Source organism: Pleurodeles waltl, chromosome 10 (genome assembly GCF_031143425.1).
Source record: "Pleurodeles waltl isolate 20211129_DDA chromosome 10, aPleWal1.hap1.20221129, whole genome shotgun sequence".
Lineage (NCBI taxonomy): Eukaryota > Metazoa > Chordata > Amphibia > Caudata > Salamandridae > Pleurodeles > Pleurodeles waltl.
Window position 1 is genome coordinate 451,115,530 of NC_090449.1, and position 20,721 is coordinate 451,136,250.

The 20,721-nt window shown below is 45.3% G+C and overlaps 1 protein-coding gene across 8 annotated transcripts in view; it reads right to left on the minus strand.

Annotated features, from left to right (window-relative positions):
- Nucleotides 1–20,721, minus strand: part of LOC138261611 (uncharacterized) — a 909,500-nt gene that overhangs the window by 546,348 nt on the left and 342,431 nt on the right. For all 8 annotated transcript variants that reach the window (XM_069210725.1, XM_069210726.1, XM_069210728.1 and 5 more), the window contains exons 6-8: nt 8,905–8,989; nt 7,643–7,857; nt 6,686–6,928 (exon numbers count right to left, since the gene is read on the minus strand). In XM_069210725.1, coding sequence (XP_069066826.1) covers nt 6,686–6,928; nt 7,643–7,857; nt 8,905–8,989 — 543 coding nt within the window. The remainder of the gene's footprint in view (nt 1–6,685; nt 6,929–7,642; nt 7,858–8,904; nt 8,990–20,721) is intronic.

The following is a 20,721-nucleotide window of genomic DNA, read 5'->3' on the forward strand; positions in this document are numbered from 1 at the left end:
AAACCTTAGATATTTTCTGTGTGATTGATGTATTGGTATATGGAAATATGCGTCTTTGAGGTCTAGGGTTGTCATGTAGTTGTGTTTTTTGAGCAATGGTAACACTTCTTGTAGTGTGACCATGTGAAAGTGGTCTGATTTGATGAATGTGTTTACTACGAGGTCCAGAATTGGTCTCAGTGTTTTGTCCTTTTTTGGTATCAAGAAGTACAGTGAATAAACTCCTGTGTTTATTTGTGTGCTTGGTACTAATTCTATTGCATTTTTTTGCAGTAGTGCTTGAACTTCTATCTCTAGAAGCTGTGAATGGTGTTTTGATAAATTTTGTGATTTTGGTGGTATGTCTGGAGGGAATTGCAGGAATTCTATGCAATAACCATGTTGGATAATTGCTAGGACCCATGTGTCTGTAGTTATTTCCTCCCATGCTTCGTAATATTGACCTATCCTTCCCCCCACTGGTGTTGTGTGGGGGGGGGTGAGTGACGTGTGAGTCACTGCTTGTTGGTAGTGGTTTTGGGGCTTTGAAATCTTCCTCTATTCCTAGGGAATTGCCCTCCTCTATACTGGCCCCGAAAGCCTCCCCTGTACTGTCCCTGGTAGGTGGACGGTGCGGACTGTGAGGTACTGGCTTGTGTGGCCTGACCCCGAAACCCTCCTCTAAAAGGTGTTTTGCGGAAGGTGGTATAAGATCCTCTGCTCTGCGGGGAGTAGAGTGCGCCCATGGCCTTGGCAGTGTCAGTGTCCTTTTTGAGCTTTTCTATGGCTGTGTCGACCTCCGGACCGAACAGCATTTTTTCGTTTACTGGCATGTTAAGTACTGCCTGCTGAATTTCCGGCTTGAATCCAGACGTTCTGAGCCATGCGTGCCTACGGATGGTAACCGACGTATTAATGGTCCTTGCGGCTGTGTCTGCTGCATCCATAGAGGAGCGTATTTGATTGTTGGAAATGTTTTGACCTTCTTCAACAACCTGTTTTGCTCTTTTTTGTAGATCTTTTGGGAGATGTTCAATGAGATGCTGCATCTCATCCCAGTGGGCTCTGTCGTATCGCGCTAGCAGCGCTTGTGAGTTTGCGATGCGCCACTGGTTTGCTGCCTGGACAGCGACCCTTTTCCCGGCTGCATCAAACTTCCTGCTTTCTTTATCTGGGGGAGGTGCATCCCCAGAAGTGTGTGAATTTGCCCGTTTTCTGGCAGCCCCTACCACCACAGAATCTGGTGGCAGCTGAGAGGTGATGAATACAGGGTCCGTAGGAGGCGCCTTATATTTTTTGTCCACTCTAGGCGTTACTGCCCTGCTTTTGACTGGCTCTTTGAAGATGTCCTTTGCATGGCGAAGCATGCCTGGGAGCATAGGCAGGCTTTGGTAGGAGCTGTGGGTGGAGGAGAGGGTGTTAAATAAAAAGTCATCCTCTACTTGTTCAGAGTGTAGTTCCACATTATGGAACTGAGCTGCTCTAGCCACCACTTGTGAATAGGCTGTGCTGTCCTCAGGTGGTGATGGCCTAGTTGGGTATGTGTCTGGGCTGTTATCAGACACTGGTGCATCGTACAAGTCCCATGCGTCTTGATCTTGGTCGTCGTGGCTCATGGCGGTGTGAGCTGGCGAATGTGACGGGGTGTAAGTTGGTGAAGCCGGAGTTACAGGTGGAGGCGAGGGAGGAGGTGTTACTGTCTTTGCTGTTTGTTGCTGAGGAGCCTCTCGTGCTACAAACTGAAGTGTTCTCTTTCTTTTGACAGGTGGAAGGGTACTGATCTTCCCTGTCCCCTGCTGAATAAAGATACGCTTCTGCGTGTGATCCACTTCAGTGGATTGCAGTTCCTGTTCGAATCTGTGTCTTTTCATTTGTGAAGACATAGAAAGTTCTTCAGTATAGGAGCCTGAAACTGGGTCTGTTGGTGCTTTTTTCGGCTCCGAAAACCCTGTTGGTTGTTTTTTCGGCTCCGAGGTAACCTTCCTCTTCTTTTGTGCCGAAAAATCTTGGCCTCTATGATCTTCGGCGCCACTGTCTCGGCGTCGATCCGTGTCGACACCGAACTCTCGGTGTCGATGCTTCTCTTTAGCACTCTCTCGGTCCAGAGGAGGCTGCGTGCCGGTGTCTCGACCGGAGTCGGACGATCTCGACACTGAATGGGCCTTTTTCGGTGCCGATTGTTGGTCACCGTGAATTTGGGTTGAGCCATGGCCGGTTGGCAGTGGCGTCCCCTGGGCCTTTTTGCCTTTTTTAATTTCTGATCTCGACGTCTTACTCACTGTTTTTGGATGGTCGAGTTCGTCGGAGTCTGAATCCTGGATGGAAAAGGATTCCTCCTGTTCCTCTTCTGTCTCGAACTGTCGATGCTCTTTTGGCGTGGACGCCATCTGCAGTCTTCTCGCTCGACGGTCGCGCAGAGTTTTTCGGGACCGGAACGCCCGACAGGCCTCACAGGATTCTTCGCTGTACTCGGGTGACAGGCACAGGTTACAGACCGAGTGTTGGTCCGTATAAGGATATTTGTTGTGGCATTCAGGGCAGAATCGAAATGGGGTCCGTTCCATCGGCGTTGTTCTCCACGCGGTCGGGCCGACTAGGCCCCGACGGTGTGCCGAAATCTACCCCGAAGGGCACCGAAGCGCTTCGATGTTCAATGCGTTGTCGTATGTGTTTATCTCGAACCGGATCGCAACGATACCGTCGAAAATCTTCTGTTTTCAGCTATCTTTCCGTTCCGAAACTCGGAGCGACAGGAACACGTCCGAACCCGATGGCGGAAAGAAAACAATCGAAGATGGAGTCGACGCCCATGCGCAATGAGCACAGAAGGAGGAGCCACTCGGTCCAGTGACTCGAAAACACTTCTTCGAAGAAAAACAACTTGTAACACTCCGACCCAACACCAGATGGCGAGCTAATGCATACCATGTGTATCTACAGCGACAGATGCCATCGAACTCCTATTTACTAGTAAAGTTGAGTTCTACATTACTATTTTAGAAATGCCACTTTTACAAAGTAGGCATTTCTCTGCACTTACTGCTCTCTGTGCCTTACAGCTGGTCTCCAATCCACATCTGGTCTGTGCTGGTTGACTGCTCCTCTTGTGCATTCCACCCAGACAGCCATAACAACAGAACACTTAGCTGCATCTGCATTCATCTGCATATAGATGGATCTTCCTGGGCAGGAAGGGTGGAGGAACTCTCACTTACACTTCAAAGGCCAGTGGCCTCCCTTCACACAAAGGGCGGATAACCCCCCACAAGGCTCCTGGCAGACAGGGCGTGGTTGAAAGGGAAACCTGTGCACTTCAAAACCACTCTTTGACGTTTTCACACTTCAAAGGCACTTTTGGGTATATATATACTGGGTCTGTGACCCCACCAAATCAGACACTTCTGGACCTACAACTGGACTCTGTCAGAGGGACTGCGTAGCTGCCCAAAGGACTCATCTGGGCTGCTTTGCTGGAAGGACTGCTGCCCTGCTTGTTGCTCTGCTGTCTGCTGGCTAGTGACTCTGCTGGAAGGAATCTGCCTTCCTCCACAAGTCCTCTCTAAGGGCTTGGATTGAGCTTGCCTCCTGTTCTGAAGTCTCAGGATTATCAAAGACTTCACAAAAGACAAAGAAATCCAGTACGTCAGAAAATCAACTCAAAGCCTGCAAAATTTGACGCCTGCCAGATCGACAGTGTCTGTTGCTTCTGCACAGCACGTTCTGGATTTTCTACGCATCGTCCCTGTTCGTCAAAACACCACTGCGTCACAGTACCGAACCCAGGCTGTGCGGCTGGAAACTGATGTATCACCTTGCCGCATGGAAAGAAACGACGCATCACCTTTGCCGCACTGGAAAGACTGACGCATTGCTTTACTTTTCGATGCATCTCCTCCTCTGTGGCCCTCTCCTTCAGTATTTTTGACGCATCTAAGGTACTGTGCGTTAAAAGGATGCAACCACTGACTCTTAAGGACTGAGACTCCCACTCTTTAAAAAGTGATATCTTGACTTGTGCATATTGGGTTTTTGTTGTTTTGGTCTTATTTTATTCAGATAAACATTATCTATTTTCCTAAACTGGTGTGGAGTACTTTTTGTGTTGTTTTCACTGTGTTACTGAATGAGTTATTGCACAAATACTTTACACATTGTCTTCTAAGTTAAGCCTCTAACCTCTCTGCCAAGCTACCGAAGGGTGAGCACAGGATAATTTAGGTTGTGTTATGAATTTTAATTTGAAGCTCTGTGTCTGCATTTAGGAGATGTGGGATTTAAGGTCTCTGGACAATCTCCTCTTGCACCAGGAAAAGTATTTCTTGGTTGATTCAGCTGCTGATGCTCGGGAGGTATTTATTTGGAGGCCATTCCACCTAATGGCTTTTTCAAGTGTTCTAATGACTTCTTTCCAACATAATCCCATGTCCTCAAACAGAGAGGAGAGGCTGTCTGTGCTAAAGTTGCATGGATGATTGGTGATACCTGTGAAACGCCAAATCCTCTGAACCCTGAATCACAATGACTTGTGTTGTAAGGTGTGTAGATCTTGCGATAAAGAGATGCACCTGATTCTTTCCCAAGACTGACGAACTGTTGGTGAGAGTACCTTCAACCTTCGGTAAAACATCTTGAGTAACAGTGACAACTGTTACTCTGAAAAAGCTTTTGACACCTAAGGACCTCAGAATATTTAGACCCTCCTGACAGCAATACAGGAGTATGATTCACTGTTGAATAGTTAAATGAAGATCTCCATAATATCGACTACAAGAGTAAGTGGTGAAGACTCAAGAAGCTACCCATTCACCTTCAGAAGTTACAGAAGCAGTTTGCCCCGAGTTAAATAGGGAAGAAACTGACCCCTTTGTCACTCTGTGTTCGTGTGTTACGAGATCCCACAACTGCTTAGAAATATTATACTATTTATGAATATCATAGACAACATGGTAAATATCTTCTTTGGTTCTTCTCTTCTGATTCAATGAATGTGTGCAGATCAGTGACTATTCCATTGGTCCCAATAGTTGTAGGGTGTGAATTACTGTCTCCATGCAGCTTAAAGATATGGCAGTGTGGATAATATTGACAAAACCTGCGTGTGACAGAAGTAATTTAAGGTCAATACTCATTGCTTTCCCGCATATGTTTGCAGTTGCTCTCTCAGTGCCTGCCTAAAGAAACAAAATTAAATCTGTGTATGCACTCCTAAAGATTTTGACTAGACATACCTAGTCACACAACTGCACCAGGTTGTTGAACTTTTCAGCTGGTCTTACTAGATCAGCAATTTTTTCACAATTTCTGAAAATGTGTGTAAGAAACACAAACATCTGTCTCTCCTCAAAAAAGCCATTTGCATGATCAAACTGTTGCATACTTTACAAAAACGCATACATGGAGCTAATCAGTACCATCACTGGTTGTTTTCCATTTTGGTTTACCTCTTTAGCTGTTCACTGCTTTACTATCACTGTAAAACCCCTAGCCAGGTGCTTTCATAGGATAATGTGCATCAACATCATGCTCAGGACTGTCTGGACTGTGACATAACACACTCGACTGTACTCCTCAAAATTGTAGAGTGCCTACTTTGGACTCAGGTCTTGTATCTCCCTGCACCATCATGGCTGGATTATGCTCCTATCCTTCCCCTACTTACCACAAAGTAAAAACAGTGCTACTCTCAGTCTTCAGGTCAATAACTGGCAATTAACCAAGTCTCTTTATCGATATTTAACAGAATGCATGCCTCAATCATCGTCAACAGACGGATGAGAACTGAAATGAGTGTTCATCAGTTGAAACGATTTGACATACACAGGTATGCATTCATATGGCAACATGCACATTTAGAATGGGTTCACCTACCTGACCTTTTATCATCCTAGTGGCCACCAAAAGGTAAGTCACACAGTAGAGTCAGTCACACAACCAACCTTGTTCCTTGTATGTGTGTGAGAATACCACAAGACACACCTGGCATGTGTTAGCTTCCCACGTAGGAGGTGAAACCAAGCCAAATGTACTTCTCCAGGTGTGGTGTTTGGTAGAACACCATGTCTTGTTTACTCCATGCATATTAAAAACATGACACAAGACCTGTTGCATGTCTGCATATGAAGTGTGTCAGGGTGCGCCAGGACTCATTTGAGCATTCTGCTATATGTAAGGTGACAACGTTTTATGTGCCTGCATATATGCTGCACAATCACACTAAACCTCAAGTTTACACCAACCGCTGGTGCTTTATATGTGCAGGCATCTATTTCATGCGGGAAGTCACTAGAAATTGTGCATTTGTGATCACACCATTACTTGTGTGTTTAGGAATGGGCATAGGGTTTTTCTAGGAAGCATCAGGCTTTGTGTGTGCTTGCATGCAGTGTTAGGAGAGACCAGTGCAAGCACTGTGGCAGAGCACCATGCACTGTGCATGGCTCTGCTTGTGAGGAGGCACTAGGCTTCATGTGTGTCTGTACATGTAATGAACAAACAGGAAATATGCACCATCTGTATGTAGGGATCTGACAAGTGAGTTCACAATGTCTCACACATCTATGTATGTGCTGAGTATACATAGTCTTATGAGTAACTGTGCATTTAGTATATGAGAACACATCAAGCCATGTTTATGTGTGCACAAAGCGTATGAAGCTTACAATATCCCTGGACATAGCTAGTAACCATGTGGTGCTATCATCATTACCTGTAATAAGGGAACAGGACACAAGGCTGAGGTGTTTGAGAGTGTGGAAGGCCCGCAGCTGCCGCACAAGCTCATTGGTTGCGTAAGGGTAGCAATTCAAGACAATCTTCTGGATCTGACAGCCAAAGAAGAGCTCCAGGCTCTTGGGGCGGAGAAGCTTCTCCCTGATCATATAAGCAATGAGATGCTCAGCCAACTCGGGAGTCAAAGAAGCAAGACTGCTGCAGTACTGCATGCTGGGAGCTGCAAAAAGAGTTGAGAGACAATGACACTGAGTGCAGATGCAGGTTATAGTAACGAACAAAGAAGTGGTCTTCAATCCATGTAATGATACAGAAAGCTACAAAAGAGACATGCCTCGGGAAGGTCTTCCCTCCATTAAGTGAGACAACAAGATAGACAGGACAGAAAAGTCTGGGATGGTTCTAAGCATGTGCAATAAGAGTGAGATGTGAAGGATAGACATATACAAGGATGGACTTTATTCTATTCAATAATACTAGATGGAAGCGCTAGACTGTGTACTCAGAGAAAGTCTTTCACACAATGATATTCTGGAACAAAAGTTGGGGGATTGCATAAGATGATCTTCATTCCATGCAGTGAGCAGAGAAAGAAGAGTCAAACCTCGCCTGTGATCATGTGTATCACACAAAGCTCTTTGTGATGGAAAAGAAACAAATGATCAGTGGATAATATTCCAGAAATAGGAGAAGAGCTAAACTTAACACAAGGTGATCTTTATTCTAAGAAGTAAAAGTGTATTTGATAATATATAGTTAATCATGGGATAGCCTTTACTTCATGTAGTAACATACAAAGACAGAGGAAAAAGACATGCCAGAGGAAAGCTTTTATTTCTTGCACCAATAGAGCTCAGAAGATAGACATGCCTGGGCTCTTTTTTGCATATAGTGATACAATAAGATTGGTATTGGACCTCAGTACGCAACCTACCCGTCATGAGTGTCACTGCAGCTTGTAATGCCAGAGTGAAGAGCGAAGGCACTTTGGAAAGCTGGTGTAGTTTGACAGGCAGCTGATGATCAATCTGCTCCTCACGGCACGAATGATGCAAGCGCTTTACTGCAGCTTGAGCCATGACTCTTGGCAGGTCCTCAGGCGGAGCTGGATTCCCAAAAAAGGCTGGACCCGCCCCATCTTCCTCAGTCCTACAAGTATCAAAATAATCAGCATTCACAGCTTTAGCAATGCCAGCTCAAGCCAAATCTTCTGCTAATCCTGTAGACAACCATAAATGCAAATAAACATAAAACAATGCCTTTGATCAAAAGGACCGCCAGGTGAAGTAAGTATTTGATTAATCATCATGCACTACAAAGCACTATCTGGCCAAACTAAAACTTCTAATTGTTATGCTGTATGTCCCATAAATGTATCACTTCATTAACATTCCCTCTCTTTCAATGCAGAGAAAGCAGCAACTGGGTCACAAGTTATTAACACTGCTGATTTACTATCTCAAGCTGGCCAGTGAGTGTTGAAGTTGTACCCTTCATAGTGTATTATTCCATGCTGGTCATCCCCCAATGCCAGATGGTCTTACTAGTGTTGTGTTGCAATGAGGACCTGCAAATACGGGACCTTTCTTGGGTGTGAGGAAGAGCCGCAGGTAACAGGGCAACCCAGCACAGTTCTTGAAGCCACTAGATGACAGTCCAGCATGATTCCCTATAGGCTGTCGCACTGGACTGCAGCACACCACGTAACTGTTGGTGTACACTAAAGACACTCCTTCACTTGTCAGCATGCCATGCAAAGCCATAGACAGTCATCCTCGGTCCTCTACTACACATCAACCTGGCCTGTGGACCCTCCTCTCTCACTGCCAGTCAAGCCAGGGCAGCGGACCCCATTGTGAGCACTTCCTATCTGCTGGACATTAGCCTAAGCAGTGAACGATGCTATGCAGTAGCCCATTACCAAGAGATGATGACCCCTCTCCAGCCTGGAGCTGCTCACCATTTCGAGCCGTCTACAGTCAGACTTCACAGCCTGCTGCTTTCATATGTGGATGATGTTCCTTTGACGCTCCCTGCTTTTCATGTGCAGCTGCTCATCAGACTGATGTATAGAAAAACCTACCCCTCTTCTTGCTCATTTGTGCTGGTGACATCAATTACCCGAAACCTATGAGACTGGTCGGCAAATGCGCTTCTGCTGCTGTCAACCTGAAATAGAACATTTTATTCACTCACCTGAGTCGGTTCCCTTCTGGTGGCCAAAGGTGCTCCTGTGCTCTCACATTTCTGTTGCCAGGTGGGAGAAGTCCTCGGCCAAACCCTGAGATTTGAAATGCATATAGAAACAGAAAGGGAAGATTAGCTGGGAAAGGAATGGAGAGGAGTGTGAAGGACTGGGAACAGAGAGGCAGCTTAGTAGTCAAAGTAGAAAATAGACAAAATCAAAAGATGGGACTGCTCGTCTGGAAGACAGGTAAAGAGCACCAAGTGGAGATGTGTAGGAGTCTTAAACATAATGGGTGAATGACTCAACGGGAGCGAAAGGACTGACGGAGTGGAAAAGATAAGGGGAAAAGACAGCAAAAGCAATGGAGAACAGCCCGGAAAAGAGTAAGGGTCAGAGACAAAATGATAGATAGTAGATATTCGCAAGCAGGTGTGAGTAGAGAAAGCATAAGACATAATGAAGTGTAGTCCAAGGGAGGAGTCAAAAAATAAGAGCATGCAAACCTGAATGCTTCAGAAGGTCATTAGAGAGACATTAATAAGGAAATAAACAAGAAAACAGAGTATATATTTATACAAATGTATATACATACAATTTCACTCAGCACAGGAATGTAGCTGCAAAAGTACCTTACTAACTGCCATTAGCTTTGCTGTATCAAATCTGCTAACTTACCTCCACGCACAGGCAGCAGCTTAATCACAAACTGCACTGAGTAGTATGTTAGGAGGTACTATAATAGTACTACAAAATGTGATTCCGAAACCTAGGGGTGGACGGTCTCCGTCCATGTAGGGATATGTTTTAGTAGGAAATGCGGGGGCGTGGAGGAGAGGCTTTTGTGAGACTGTGAAAGTTTCTAGACCCGTCAGACATACAAACTGCCAGACACTGCTTAAAACGCAGTTTATCACGTAGAGGCCAACGTGTTATACACTGGCTTTGCGGCTGTGGTGCTACTTTACTTAAGGGTGCTTCTGGAAAGGTGAATATAGCGCTGCGTTTTAAATTTAGGGTGCTACAGACACAGATAACCTGTTTAAAAATTTAGAACTCATTATCTCCGAAATATCTTTCACAATAATACCCTATCCCCACTGTGCAATTTATCGTCTACAGTACTGTTGTGGGAGCGAGATGTGGGAAAGATTATGCACCAGTGATGGTGTGGGTCTAGTGAACGCAGTTACATTATGTACTTCACAATTGGAAAAAGGGCGACAAAAGCTATTTCAGCGTTGCACCGATTAACAATAATCCGGGGTAAAAACTTGAACCACGTAGGTGCGTCAAAAAGTCTTATGTGGGGAACAGAGTGATGAAGAATTAGTGCAAGCACTGTCGTTTCCTACTAGGGCCATTCAGGAATCCGAGATTCAGTACAACACAACATATTGCACCAAACATACTTAATGCCCCAACAATTGCATAGATTAAACCATAGAAGGTCTTATGTGTGTCTTATGTGGAACACCATTGGAGCTGATTTTCTACACATACTACGCACATGCCCTATTACACACTGTTGCAGGAAAACGACCCTGACAGAGTCTCGCACTCACGAACAATATTAACAAGAGCGAAGCTGAAATCTAGCCAACTTAAGGTCCAGGACGCTACAAAGAAAATGGTGTGCGGCCGGTTTATCGACCTTGTGTCCTCGCTGGCCGAGAGATTTATTGCTAAGTATTGTAACTCTCCCACTATTATCAGCAGGGCAAACCTAGAGGGGAATGTAGGGGAGTAAGAAACTTTGGATGCAATATTTTTTGCCTTCACAAGGAAAGTAAGACAAGGACAGACAGCCAAGAACTCTATCCCGAGCTTGCATTAACTGCATCAGAGAATGGTAGCGACGGGTCCCATTTCTCACCAAATCTATATCATAGTCATGCACATGCCACACTCTGACTATTGATTTCCTGACACAACACAACACGTAAGGAAACCTTGTTAGTATAACCATAGCTGCTAAGGTTTCAGATTGCTATGTGTGACATTTTCATAATTTCAGTGCAATGAGTGACATTTTCTTGCGAGCAAAATCAATCAATGAAGACGAGGGAGCCATATAAAACTCAGAAATAACACACATTTGGGCAACAAGAAACTCTAAGAAGATCTTAAAACTGCCGCAAAGCACCAGAAATGGAAGGGTACTAAGCTAGTGCCCTTGTAACCTCAGGTGCACTGCGCATGCCCAGACTACCTCTTCATTCCTCAGGGGACAGAGAAGCTCCAGGGGGTCAGCACATCATTATTTAAATAATAATATATGCGGAGGAGGCATGCATGGGGCCCCTACCCCAAGCATCAGCTCTCCCTTGGGTGCCCCTTTCTACCCGAGGACTAGTGCTTGCACCATGGAGCCCCAGAACTGCGATGCTGAGGAGGGTTGGGTCGCTTGGCTGGTGTAAGAGTTTCTGTGACAGTAGGATACCTATTTTCTCGTAATATATTGAGAACTCTGTACCTCCCATTGTACACCAGTGCAACCTTTTGGCCTTTGATAAACAGTACTCGGCGCTTAGCTGGCAAAATGAGAAATTGGATCTACACTGTTTTACCGCACTTCAAGACACTGTTGTTTTGTGTTAATCTCAGGCACTGCAGTTATGAGGGAAAATGACAGAAAATGCATTTTTCTAACTCAAGATGCGTGGCACTTTCAGGGCTGCACTGTCGAGTACAGAGTTCCCCTGTGACAACTCAGCAATGAAAACTTCTGAAAGGGAATACTAAATATGATACATCAAGGTATCCAAAGAATTGTTGCGTTAAACCCAACTTGATGGTCAAGTCGAATCTAATGTATTTTGGATCCATATGCCAAGTGCAGTATATAGCCATCTTGTTGCCTAAAGTTTTCCACGTACCGTTTGTGATGCTGGCTACAAGACAGCCTTCTAACCACCAGGTGGGACGTGTACATGACTCTAGGGAAGGAACACAAAGGGACTAGCATTGGAAGAGGTGGACTTTTCCCTATCAGGAAGGCCAAACGTGGTGTGACCCCAAAAGCCGAGCTTCAAAGTGGAAGTTGTCTTTGAAGGGCAAGTGGTGGACACAAACCAAAGGGGCTCCTATTTTGTTCTTGCAGACAGGCTGACATCAGGGAAAGAGGGGAACACAGTTGCCAAACCTTTGTTTTCTTGTGAGTGTGTAGCCACGCAGGTAGCCACATCTCTAAGGTGGGTTAGAAGGGTTCTGCAATCTTGGGACCAGGTAGAATAGTGCATTCTGGCCTAGCTAGATGCCACCCGGCACAGAAAGTCATCATTAGGTGAGAAGGGACCTCAGAGCCCATTGGCTAGTAGTCTTCACATCCTCCAAGGGCACAAACTGGGAAAAAAAAGAGGCATCCCATGTGCCCTGAACTCACATCAATCGCATCTGTACTGAACAGTTGGTCCTAAGGAAGGCAGTCCTGCTTTTCACTTGACCCAGCAAAGAGAGATTGCACCAAGACTGAACTACACTTGCTGCTCCTTGGGCTAGCAAAGAGAGGATAGTGCATGCAGTGCCTTGCTTGAGGAAAAGCCATCCCAGAGCCTCTGACAGGAGTGACTGTAAGAGTCAGTTGGCTGAATTCCTATCACAGCTGCAGGGCAACAAAGCCTGATGTGGTCTGCCTTAGTGACTTGGTAGGCTAGACACCTAACCGCCGCTGACCACTAAAGGGAAGCCTGGGATCGCTACCCTCAAAAGTTGCATTCCTGTTTGCTGGACCTGGGAGAGTCTTCAGAGTGCAGTTTGGTTTCTCAAGACAGAAGTTATCACCAGTTAAAGGGAACCTCTGGTTTGGCTGTAACCAGAGACCAGTCGACTTGTGGCAACTGTTTTGTGGCTAGACTTTGAGGGACACTGACCCCTGCAGCCAAAGATGCCTCACAGTGGCTGCGGACTGAGGAGTAGCCGAAGGGTAACCCCCATTGTGTCACAGCAGCATCAGCACACTTTGCCATCTTCAGCATCTTGTATCCCTTGCATCATGGCCACTCCATTTCATCTATGATGGTTCGACCACAGAGCCTGGAACTGGACAGGAGATTGCTTTGACTGTGAAGTAACCGTTTAACCCAGCTTTATTGATCCCTGCGACTCACTCTCTGCCACAGTTGGTCACTCAAAGCAAGACAGAGTAGTAGTTTACAAATTTATGTAAAAAAAAAATCCAAAGTTTGATGTCCATTACAATCATTTATGTGTTGAATGAAAAAGCAATGATTTATGTTCATTTGAAGACTCATATATCCAGAACCCTGCGCTGGATGTTTGTCACTGAGGTGATTAATTGAAGATAAATAATACAACCTATATTTATAAATTGGTATAGGATATTTGTTGTTCCAGTTTTTCTTATCTGTTTTGCTACTTCTTAATGCTTTGCACATGTTTAATAAAGCTGGACTGCTCAGAGCTGCAGCTCCCCACAGTTGAGCGGAGGTTTTTCAAACTAATCTGACTGGACCGAGTACAGCTGGTGAGTTTGTTACAGAGTGAGGTCTCACAAACACACTGTATAATAAACCGCTTTCCTTACACTTACAAAATGTAGTAGACGTTTAAATGTAAATTAGCACTTGTATAGCGCACTACTCACCCGTTAGGGTCTCAAGGCGCTGTACTCATACCGCTATAGAACCCCTCCTGGCTTTTCCCTGTAAGGCGCCCACTCCTGAGCACCCCCAGGGTGAAGCCAGGCATCCAAGCGCTGTTGGGGCCGTTGTGGAGATTAAGCAAGCTATTGCCCAGAGTTGCAGAGTGGGACCCATGAATTAGATTAGGCACCGAGGCGAGAATTATCTGGTCAAGGGGAATTGAGCCCAAGACCTGCTGAAGCGGGACTTGAACCCTGGTCTTGAGCCAGATCTCTGCTTCAGGGTCTGCCGCTCTAACCATTGAGCCACACTTCTCTTAGGTTGTCAAGTTTGTCTCAAGAGGGCACTAACTTAAGATGGCATCAAATATCATTGAGTTGCTAACAACTTTGGGTCCTTGTGTTGAACCCACATGGAACTTGATATACAGTTTCTACATTAATATCAGTGTTGGCAACTCAGATTTCATGCAGACACATCACAAGAGGAAGATTTACATGGAGCAGTCAAAAATGGTTGATTAAATAATTGTGCCATTTGAGAAGTCTGCATGAAATCTGACATTTTAAACTGGGATTAACATACTGTATGCCAGATTTTATGAAAATTAATGAAACTGTGCCACTGTGAATACATCATTGAAATACTGGTTGTGTAAGAGTTATGCGTAAGGACTCATATGACCAAAGAACAGTTCATAAAAAAGGTTCCCTAAAGAAACTTCATTTGAAGACATTTTGTGGTTACCATTTTCAATCCAAAACCACTGAAATGCAGCAGTTATGCTTAACAGTGCCTCATCTCCAGGGCACTGCTCATGACTATGCATGTGTAGCAAATGACATTATAAATTACAACATTGAAAATATCACTGCTGACATCACATGTAGCCATTATGTAGGCATGAAAATTAGTCTTCAAAGTCAGCATAGGAAATAAACAAAACCTTCTCTAAACCATCCCATAGAAACTTGTTTGATCAGGCTGGGTAATCTCCCTGTCCAGAATGCTCGCCAAAACACACCTACCCCCTCAAAGACCTCAATACTCAGGGCATTAATTCAGAGTTCAACATCTTCTTCCTCAAGTAGAGCTCTGAGGGTTGCAGACAGATGCATGTTATTTTAGAAGCTAGTTGTAGGAAAGTACTATCCTTCTTGGCATATTACCCCCAATTTCTACCTGTTTGTCAGTGTGTTTTTACTGTCTCACTGGGATCCTGCTAGTCAGGACCCCAGTGCTCATAGTTTGTGGCCTATATGTCAGTATGTTTTACTGTGTTGTCGGTATGCTTGACTGTGTCAAAGGAGTCCTGCTAACCAGAACCTCAGTGCTTATGCGTTCTGTATTTCCAAATGTGTCACTATAGTCTAGTGACTCCATGTTCCAATCCAAATTGGCACACTGGACCCCCCCCTTATAAGTCCCTTGTTTATGGTACCTCGGCACCCAGGCCATTGGGGTTCCAGGAGATCCTTAAGGGCTGCAGCATTTCTTCCGCCACCCATAAGGAGTTCAGACAAACACTCATTCAGGACTGCCACTGCAGCCTGAGTGAAATAGTGCAAACACTATTTTAGAGCCATTTTAAATGCACCAGGTAACTCATAAGTCACCTATATGTGTAACATTCAGTTACTAAAGGCTAGGTGCCATGTTACTATGTGTGAGGGCAACCTTACAATAGCAAAGGTGCCCCTACGTTGTCCAGGGCCAATTCCCCGGACTTTGTGAGTGCGGGGACACCATTATAAGCGTGCACTACATATATGTCAATACATATATGTAACTTCACAATGGTAACTCCAAATATGGCCATGTGAGTACTAAGATTGAGAAATTGTACCTCCAATCCGATACTGATATTGGGGGGCCAATTCCATGCATCCTGGGGGCTCCACCATGGACCCCCAGTACTGCCAAACAAGCTCTCTGAGGTTTTCACTGCAGCACTAGCTGATGCCACCTGACAGACAGGTTTCTGCCCTCCTGGGAATTGAGCAGCTCAATCCCAGGAAGGCAGAACAATCCATTTCCTTTAGGAGAGGGGTGTTACACCCTCTCCCACTGGAAATAGGCGTTACAGGCATGGGAGGGGTATCCTCCCAGAGCCTCTGGAAATACTTTGAAGGGCACAAACAGTGCCCTTCTTGCATAATCCAGTCTACACTGGTTCAGGGACCCCAAGTCCCTGCTCTGGGGCGAAACTGGACAAAGGAAAGGGGAGTGACCACTCCCTGTCCATCACCACCCCAGGGGCGGTGCCCAGAGCTTCTCCAGAGTGTCCCTGGCGTTAGCCATCTTGGGTTCCAAGGTGTGGGGACCCTCTGGGAACATGTGAGTGGCCAGTGCCAGCCGGTGATGTCAGAGACCCCTCCTCATAGGTCCATACCTGGTTAGGTGGCCAATCCCCCTCTCAGGGCTATTTAGGGTCTCTCCTCTGGGTGTTTCCTCAAATTCGGTTTGCAAGACTCCACCAGGACTCCGCTTCTGACCGTTGAATCAACCGCAGACTGCTCCAGGAACACTAACTGCAACAAAGTATCAAAGAAGGCTACTGCAACTATGCAACTTCAGCTTCTGCCAGCAACTGCAACAGTTTCCAGACTGGACATGCTCTGAGGACTGCCAGTCTTCATTCTGCACCAGAAGTACTGAAGGAATCTCCCGTGGAGTGACGCAGTCACTTCCCTGCTTCAGCAGGCACCTCTCTGCAACAACAACCTGTACTCTGGGGCTCCTCCACTGCGGACGAGTGTGATCCCTGGAACACAGGTGGTAGACCGAAGTGATCCTGACTGTCCAAAGGTCCGGCTGTCCAAGTCTGGTGGAGGTGAGGGATTGCATCCCGAGCCAAACAGTACCCCTGTACGCCGCGTGTTCTGCAGGTCCTAGGGCTACACTGCGCTTCTTCCAGAAATCCTTCGTGCACAGCGTAGACCAGGTCCCAGCACTCTATCCTGTGACGCTCAGCTCCCTGAGTTTTTCTCCGGCGGCGTGGGATCTCTTTGTGTAGTGCTGTGACTACTGCATTTTGCAACTCCTTTGTCCCCGTGTTCTGGGACTCCAAGTGGGTGCTGCCTGGTCATCGGAGGGCTCACTAAAGTGCTGAGAGCCCGTTCTGTCTCCTCAGTCCGAGTTGAGATACCCAGGTCCCTTCTGGGCCCAAGTAGCGCCTTTTCCGCCAACCGTGACATTTGTGTGAGCCAAGGCTTGTTGGCAGAATCCAACAACGAAAACCAGCCTGCATTCGTCTCAACATGGGACATTTCTTGTACCAAGCAGGAACCTGCAGCTATCTTCTTTGGAGCATTTCTGACTTTTTCTTCCAACCGAAGAATCCACTCTTGCACCTTCATCCAGGTTAGCAGGAGCTCCTGTTCTTCCTGGACTCATCGACTTCTGGTCTGGACTTGATCTCCTCTCTCCACAGGTCTTTAGGTCCAGGAATCCATTGTTGGTTTCTTGTAATCTTGCTTGGTTTTTGCATAATCCTTTACCACGACTTCTAGTGCGTTCTGAGGAAACTTGCTGTACTTTACTCCTGTTTTCCTGGGCTCCGGGGTGGGGTATTTTACTTACCTTTGGTGTTTTGTTACACTCTCAGCGCCCCACTACACACTGCACTTGCCCAGGGGGGAACCAACATTTCTATTCCACTGTTTTAGTATATGGTTTGTGTTGCCCCTAGGCCCATTGCAACATATGGTGTTTTTCACTGTTTGCACTATGGCTGTTTACTTACCTGATTTTGTTTACTAGTGTATATTTTATGTGTAATACTTACCTCCGAAAGGAGTATAGCCTCTAAGATATTTTTGGCCTTGAGTCACTAAAATAAAGTACCCACTGGGTAACACTGAGTATTGTCTTTCATGTGTATAAGTACTGTATGACTATAGTGATATTCCAAGAGCTTTGCATGTCTCCTAGTTCAGTCTTGGCTGCTCTGCTATAGCAACCTCTAGACAGCCTAAGCTGCTAGACGCTGCCTACATTTCACTAAGGTGGATCACTGGACCTGGTATAAGGTGCAAGTACCTCTGGTACCCACTACAAACCAGGCCAGATTCTCACACTAGTCATTAGAGTTAAGCCCAATAACGATCTGGAGCCTTGACCTGCCATTCCGGTTGGATTAGTGTGTAAGTGAATACAATTTGGGGCTAGACTTGAATCTTGCTGATGGCCTGAACATTTCCAGACGTACCTGTACTGCACATGTGTACAGTAAATATTGTTAACTAAAGCTCAGTCTGAGTGTGCCTGCCTGGAACATGCTTACTCACTTACCATCTTCATGCCTGACCTGAATTTTGTACCCTATATTTGGGGCCTACATGACCCATAATGAAAACCACAGCCTTGTCTGGGAAACAAAGGAGAAAGACCTTATGGGACACAAGCTCCAAAAGGTGAAGAGCAGGCTTTGACACAGTTCTGGCATAAATCAGATGTCCTTTATAAGAAGTTATGACGTTTATCTATGTACAAGCTCATTTTATTTACCGCACTGGCGTGCCCATAACTTCCTAATTATTAAAGCTGCTCAGTCCAATGCAGGCATAGGGCAAGCATCTCGAATTCACCACCATCTGAGAAAGAGATATTGTTGAATTTTGGTGTACCTCGTCCTGGCGTAGTTTGCTGCTGTTTTTTTTTTTTTTTTTACTATAGCTCCATGAAGGATGCATGTGTAACGCACAAACACCCCACACTTATATAAAGTATAGCAGGTATTCCCCTAGAAGGAAGTTCCCTAGAGGCTGCATCACTCATAAGCACCCTCCACTATTATAAAGTGTAGCAGGTTCTGCCTTATAAGCCTCCCTTAAAATATAGTTATCTTTGCCTCCTCTTTATCAGATGGACTGTGTCTCCTTCTCCCCATCAGCTGCTAGAAGATCCCCTTAAGACGTTTTTGGCTGCTCCTGAAGCCAACGTAAACGCCAGACCCTGTCACCACCTGATCACCTTAAGTCTTTGCTCAATTTGGGCCTCTGAGTTTGAAACGTTAGAACAGTTACACTGTCTCGATTTCTCAGCATACGCTATTACAAAAAAAAAAAAAGAAGGTAACGAGGCAGACAGACCCTTGCTTGTTGGCACAGCTAGGTTCCCCTGTCCCCAAACAATTCCTCTCAGCATTTTCTTGCGTCAGGATGGAACGTGTGCTCCAAGTCCGACGCTAATGGCGCCTTCCACACACAGAACCTTATATTGTGCCGGCTGCCAGTACCAGACCACACTCCAACGGCATTAACCGCACCATTCAGTATCAATCGCCTCCTACCATCTGCCCTCGAGCTGCACTGAGAAGCAGCAGCCCAAAGGTTTATAAGAACTTCTGCAGTTCTTATAAATGACACGTAAATGCCGCGTCTGTTTTGGGCGCATAGTGTTTCATCGCAGCACTGTGCAAGCTGAACTTTAGAACCTGATCCAGAGCCCCCAAGCCTGCCGAGAGCTGTCACTGCAGCTTTATGGAGCATCATGATAGAAACCTTTGGCGCTTGAAAACTGAGGCAATGTAATGCGTGACATTGCATTTCAGTGCAGTGATGAAGACCATGAGACTGAAATGCATTCGTCTAACGCCTGATGTGTGGTACTTGGCAGAGCTGGTATAACTCTACTAGTTAGACCACAGAATTTACAGCTTGTTACGTGGAAGGAATCAAAGTATTGCATGTCATTGTGACAAGCTTGATAATGATAACCGGTTTAATATTATTGTGAGCGCGGATCTGCCTTTCGTTGTGTAAACAACAGACTGCAAATCAAGTGCTTTCTTTTTTATTTTTTTGTTTTGCAAACTAAGATCAATGTAAACAACTAAAAACATTTGTGACTAAAAATGTATATATTTAGAATATACTCCCAGATCCAGCACACACAGATGGACATGCTACAGTTTATGAATTCAGAAAAACTACCAACGAACGAGAACTATATTTCCAAGTAAGTAAAGGCTCCTTTCTCATGCCAAACTGACAAAGCTCCATTGGTGATTGGTACAACAAGAAAGCCTGGGATGACAGGCTAATTGCTGGTAAGATTTAAGATCTGCTCCTAGGCTCGGATACCATGAGTTCACTTATGTATTTGTCATCTATCGATTGAACATGACCTAGAGGTAACGGAGCTCTTTACAGGAGAACGGTTTCCGCTCCATGCAAGCAGTTTATACGAGGACAGTTATGATTTATAAACAAACTTAAAATTGTAAAATTACCAAAGAATTTCAAAGATGACATGCCTCATCATGGAAGCTGGCTGCGTTTGGGCGACAGAGCAAACTGTATGCATCCAGGGCTAATATTAAGATTCTGGAACTCTGCGGAGAAGCTACTGACCCCTACTGCCGCCATCTTTAGCATCACTGGATCAGTAGTTGCATAAAAACTATACTTTCTGAGCCTGATTTACAAACTACGTTTTGTAATACCACAGTAGTACTAATAACGCAAAATGCAATGAAACCTACAGGTGGGGTGCTTCATCCCCAGCTCTCCTACCTCTTCTGTGGAGAGATCTCTATAACTGTAAGTGTATAACTTAGTTTCACACGTAGGAAGGATCAGTGAGAGTGGTGGGAAAGTGGGAATGCCTAATACAAAATAGGACTTTAGCAAGGCACAAGGAAATGTGATACAAACACCGACACACAAAAAAGTAAGCCCATTGCTATTCAAAAACTGTACTCCTATAGTTACAAAAGCCTTGTTGTAAGCCTAGCACCACATTCTTGCCACTCAGAAGTACCATAATACACTACCACAGAAAATAAGAGAGACAGGGACTTTAAAAAAAAAAAAAAGAAAAAAAAACACACACATATACTGAAATAATGTTACATTAAATACATCTGAAATTCCATGTATATTTTAAGTGTTAGAAGTGATTTTAATTTTGAAATTGTTTTTAAATGTTATACAGTAATGGATTTGTTGTTTAAAAATATTTAGAACTGCTGAACTTGTAAGAAAAATAAGATTAAACGTCCGCCAGAAGAACACCGCCAGGCTGTATTATTTCTCGTAATACAGCTGGCAGAGGTCTACTGGCGTGGCACTGCTGGTGGCAGCAGCACCACCTTACCGCCATCCGCTACCATGGCCACAGCCAGATTTCCACCCTGCTTGTGGGGGAAATCCAGCTGTGGTCATAATATGGCGGACAGCTGGTAGCCGCGGCGACGGTAGGTGGTTTTTATTACCAATG